The sequence below is a fragment of the Grus americana genome, chromosome 23 (assembly GCF_028858705.1).
Source record: "Grus americana isolate bGruAme1 chromosome 23, bGruAme1.mat, whole genome shotgun sequence".
In the NCBI taxonomy this organism is placed as follows: Eukaryota; Metazoa; Chordata; class Aves; order Gruiformes; family Gruidae; genus Grus; species Grus americana.
Genome location: NC_072874.1, coordinates 5043752 through 5048698, shown reverse-complemented (window position 1 = coordinate 5048698; position 4947 = coordinate 5043752). Strand labels below are relative to the sequence as shown.

At 58.9% G+C, this 4947-nt stretch overlaps 1 protein-coding gene across 1 annotated transcript; it reads left to right on the top strand.

The window, feature by feature from the left end:
- Positions 1–2719: 2719 nt before the first annotated feature.
- On the top strand, positions 2720–4325 carry ID3 (inhibitor of DNA binding 3). Its single transcript, XM_054802401.1, has 3 exons — positions 2720–3286; positions 3435–3506; positions 3729–4325. Exons 1-2 carry the CDS (start codon positions 2969–2971, stop codon positions 3489–3491), a joined length of 375 nt encoding a protein of 124 aa, XP_054658376.1. The 5' UTR covers positions 2720–2968; the 3' UTR covers positions 3492–3506; positions 3729–4325.
- The last annotated feature ends 622 nt before the right edge of the window (positions 4326–4947 follow it).

Below are 4947 nucleotides of genomic sequence, written 5' to 3'. Positions count from 1 at the left end.
TCCACCCCGCTTTACGTCCTTCACATCCTGCCACCTGTACCGATTTATTTAAGGAAAAAAAAAAATTATATATATATATATATCTCAAACCGAACCCAAGCCCGAGGGGTGGATTATTTTTTTTTTTTCTTTTTGGGGGGGGTGCAGCTGCTTGTGACCCCCCCCGAGTGTGACGAGCCGCGGGGACCTCTGCAGATATTTGCAGCGCGGAGGCAAATCGCACGGGATTAACGACCCGTCCCAGGGAAAGGGGGAAAGGTTGCGGTGAGCGACAGCCGAGTTGTAAGGGGGGGGGGCACAGACACGGGAGGCATCATTTTTGGGGGGCTCCCCGAGCAGGGTAAACTCCTTCTCCTCCTTTTTTATTTTTTCTTTTAATAAAACACCCAGTGTGGGCCCTTTTCACCATGAAATCATCGCGCTCCGGAGCATTTGCTCTCCCTTCCTCCCCCCTTTTCCCTCCTCCGTGCCAAGAAATCTGCTCCCCTCCTGCCCCCCCCCAACCATGGAGCGAGGACACCCCAAACCCAGAGCTGGCAGCGGGATGGCACCCTAAAATCATGACACCCCCATTTGGGATGTGCCCCCCCAAGCTGGGATGACAGGAGGATAGAAACATCCCCGCGCTCCCACGCTCGGGGGGGGGGGGTACCCCAGGATTGCAAAAAAAAAAAAAAAAAGACCCCCAAAAAACCCCCCAAACCGCCCCCCCCCCCCGAAATTTCGAAGCGGCGCTGATTGGCGGCGTGGCCGTGGAAGGGAAAGGGGGGGTGATGGAAGGAGGAGGAGGAGGAGGGGGGGGGAAGGTTGCCTTGGCCACGCATCCCTGTGTGAATGCATGACGTGCACAGGGCTGGCGCCAGGCTGTCTGGGGCCGGGAGTTAGATCAACACAGCTGGAGGGCCCGCGCCACAGCTGGGCAAAGGCAGCGGGTCCCGCCGCCCAGGCAGGGCCTGTGGGAACCGCCACCAACAAAACCCCCCTGCAAACAAAAGCCCACACCGACCCCCCCCCCCCCCCGGCAGCCTTTCAGTTGTGTTTCCCCCCCCCCCCCAACCCCGCCTCGGGAAATGGGGGGCGGTGGGGAGGAGGAGGGGGGGGGGCATGGGAATAAGCGGGGTCGGTGGAGACGGGGGTAGTTTGGGGACGGGGGGGATCGCTTAAGCGGGTAAAAAGTATTTTGGTGGTTTGAAAATAGTTTTTTAATGTTTTGTAATTAAAAAAAAAATTTTTTACCTTTTAAAATTTTTTTAGTTTTTTTTTTTTTGGTTTGGTTTGGTTTTCTTCTTCTGGTGGGGGGGGAGTCCTGGTTGTCGCCGCGTACCCCGGAGCAGGTTAATTTGGGTTATTCTGGCTCTTCCCTTCGCACAGAGGTGATTGCCCAGGAAATTCATGGGGGGGGGGGGAATAAAAGAAAATAAAAAAAAAATCAACCCAAAAAATGGCTGGATGCTGCTTTGACGGGGGGGGCAGGCAGGTTTGGGGCCATCGAGCAGCTCCCGGGCTGGGGAGAAGAGGGGGGGGTGGCTGCCCCCGGGGCTGCGGCCCCCAGACCCTTGGCGGGGGGGGGGGGGTTTGCAACGGAGGGAAACAAAACCCAGCACCACCGAACTGGGATTTGGGCAGATCTGGAATAAATTGCTGCTGTGGGCAGGCGTAATTTGGTCCAGGTGCGTCTGCCCCCCCCCCCCCCCCGCACCCCCCATTAGCTGGGACCCCCCGGGGCCAAGCAGGGTCCCAGGGTGCCCCCCCCCACCCTCTTGGCTGTAACATCCCCTTCCTGTGCTCACCCCCCGTAACCAAAACCTATTGAAATTCCCCCAAAACAAGATGGGGGGAGGGACACATTGCCCCTTGATTTTAACAGGGATTCACAATCTGGGTGTTACGGGACCGTGACCCCCCCCGCCCCCGGCACCCCTCCATGTGCCACCACCACCCGCTGCAGTGACCCCCGTGGGCACCAGCCACCCCAGATCCCTCCGGCCTGAGACAGCGATGGTTCGGGGTGGGTGGGGGGGGATGAAGGCAACCCCCCCCTCATCACTTCTACTGAAATAACTCCTATAAATCTCCTCTCCCCCCTCTCCAAAAAAAAAAAAACCCAAACCCAAAAACCCCAAAAAACCCCCAACAACTCCAGGCCTCTCGCAGTCGCTGACCTAAATCTGGTTTCTCCATCGTAACCTCAGTTTTACCGCAATTAATTTTTTTCTGCTGGTCACAAGATAATTCCTGACGCCAGAAAGTCTGGAGGTCAGATGAGAAGCGGATTGAGGAACAGGGCGGCACTAATTTCCTTACGAGACCGGCCGGTAAAAACGGGGGCGGGGGGGGGGAACCCCCATCGTCTTGCTTAAAAATAGGGGGGACTCACTGGGATGGGGGGGGGGCGCAGGTTGAAGGGGTTGGGGTGTCCGTGGGGTTCGGGGGGGGGGGAATCCCCTCGCCAAGGGGGTGGGTGTGAGGTCTGGCTATGGGGTGGCGATGGGAACCTCCGTGGTCGTGTGTGTGTGTCCCCCGTGGGAGCACCCCGGCCACCAAGGGTCACTTTTTGGGGAGGCGGGGGGGGGGGGGGGTGTAGGAGGGGTGGTGTCTCTCGCTTCATTTACATGCAAGGGTGGTGTTTAGTGCCTCATTTACATAAAAAGGGTGGGACATACGCCTCATTTGCATGCGGGGCCCGCCCCCGCAGCGCTGCCTATATCAGGGGCGGCGCGGGGCCCCCCCCAGCCCAGTGCAGCAGCGAGCTCCGAGGGGTGGCGGGTTGGAGGGGGGGTGCCGCTCCCAGCGCTCGGTGCTCCAACCTTTGGTGGTCCCGGGGCTCGGAGGTCCCAGCAGAGCTGTAGCTGTCGCGACACCCACCGACACGACCAGGCATTTCCTCCTCCTTCTCCCCCCCCCCCCCTTCCCTCCCACCCTCCTCCACCTTGCCCCTGCATCCCCCAGCCGAGCTCTGAAGCCCACCATGAAAGCCATCAGCCCGGTGCGGTCGGTGCGGAGCTGTTACGAGGCGGTGTGCTGCCTCTCGGAGCAGAGTTTGGCCATCGCCCGGGGGAGCAGCAACAAGAGCCCGGCCTTGGAGGAACCCATGAACTTACTGTACGATATGAACGATTGTTATTCCAAATTGCGGGAGCTGGTGCCGGGCATCCCGCAAGGCACCAAGGTGAGCCAGATGGAGATCCTCCAGCACGTCATCGACTACATCTTCGACCTGCAGATCGTGCTGGAGGGGGCCAAGGGCCGCGACCCCTCCTCCGAGGCCACCCTGCTCTCCCTGAAGGTAAGGGCTGCTTGGGGCTGGGGGGGCACTCATGTCGGGCTGGGGGTGATGCGCGGTCCCGCATGCGGTGGGGGGGGGGGAGGAGGAGGGATGGGGACCCCCCCCCCGCCGCCGGGGTGGCCCTGAGTCCTGTCCCCGCTCTCCGCAGGCGGCCGACCTCGCCTCTGAACTCTGCTCCAAAGACGAGAGAAGTTTGTGTCACTAACGGCTCCTCCATCAGGTGAGTCTCTCCCCAATTCCCCCCCCCAGCACCAGCATCCCCAGGGGACCGATACCAGCCCCGATACCACTCGGTCCCCCGGCTCCCCCCATTTCGCGCGACCCCCAAATCCCCCATCCTATCTGCCTAGAGTTATCCCCAAACTAATTACATTTTTTTCCCCTCTCTCTTCCCTCTCCCCCCCCCCCCCCCTTTTTTCTCTCTCCTCCCGGTGCCAATTAGCAAACAGGCAGCGAGTGTCGGTTCCTGGTTCGTTATCAGCCGGAGGTAAATAGCAGCTTCCTCCGTGGCGCCGGGCTGTCTGCGACCTACCGGCCCCGGCATCGCCTCCCCCGGGCCCGGGCACCGCAGGCGGGGAGCGGCTGGTCCCGACCCCCCTCCATCCCTCCACCGCCAGCATCCCCCCCCCACACCCCCCCCTCCGAACCCGGAGTGCAGCATCCCGGCTTTCGCAGGACTTTGGACCCGAACCTTAAATGAGACATTTTTAATGATAGACTGATGAAGAGGCGGTTGTCTGTATATTTTTGGATTATAGCAGCGAGTCCTTTTTTTTTTAAAGGTGTTTGATGGGATGGGGGGGGGGAATTAGGGGGTTTTGGGGAGGGGGGGGACACGACTCACACACACACACATCCTCGAGTATGAACCAAACTCTCTGGGGCCACGGCCTCGTGTATTGTGGAGCTCTATACTAGAGTATAATGTTTTGTACCTTTTGTGCAGGAAGGTGAATTTCTGCAAACATGCCTTGTACTTGCTTTATAAACTTTTTATAAAAGTTACCATTTTTACATAATAAAAAAAAAAAGTCGGTTTGAATGTTTTCCCCATCCTTGGGGTGGAGGGAGCCAGGGTGCACCCATGGGTGGGAGAGCAGCACCCTGGGGGTGGGAGCCCCCTGAACCCTCTCGATTGTAACTTCTAGGGTTACAGTAGGAATCTCACTAATTGTTTAATAGCTTTGAAATGTCAGCTCAGGTATGGGAGGAATTAACCCTAGGCTGTCGTCTCCCGGCGGAGGTGTCTGCCAGCTATTTTGGGTGCTGCTCCGTTTATCTGATATGGAAGGAGTGAAGACGCTGCTGAGCCCCGGGGACCATCTGGAGGTGTAGCTGGAGCCCTGGGAGGGGGGAAAAGATGCTTTTTCCAGGCTTCTACTCTCTGCCTTGCAAAAAGGGCTGCCTGGTGCCTCAGGGCTGGGTTTGAGCTTCTCTTGGGCTGGAAGGGGTGATGCTGCTCCCCCAAGGGTAGAGGAGTTTATGGGCTGCAGCTGTCCTGGCTCTAATTGGGGCTGCTCTGAGCCTTGCAATTCCCCAGGTGGCATCTGCACCGTGTACCCCCTGCCTGGCCTGGAGCCCCCTGGGGTTATGGGGGGGAGTAGCACCCCAGGGAGGGGGTGTTGGGGGGCAGAAATGCCTTTCTTTCCTCTTGGATTAAT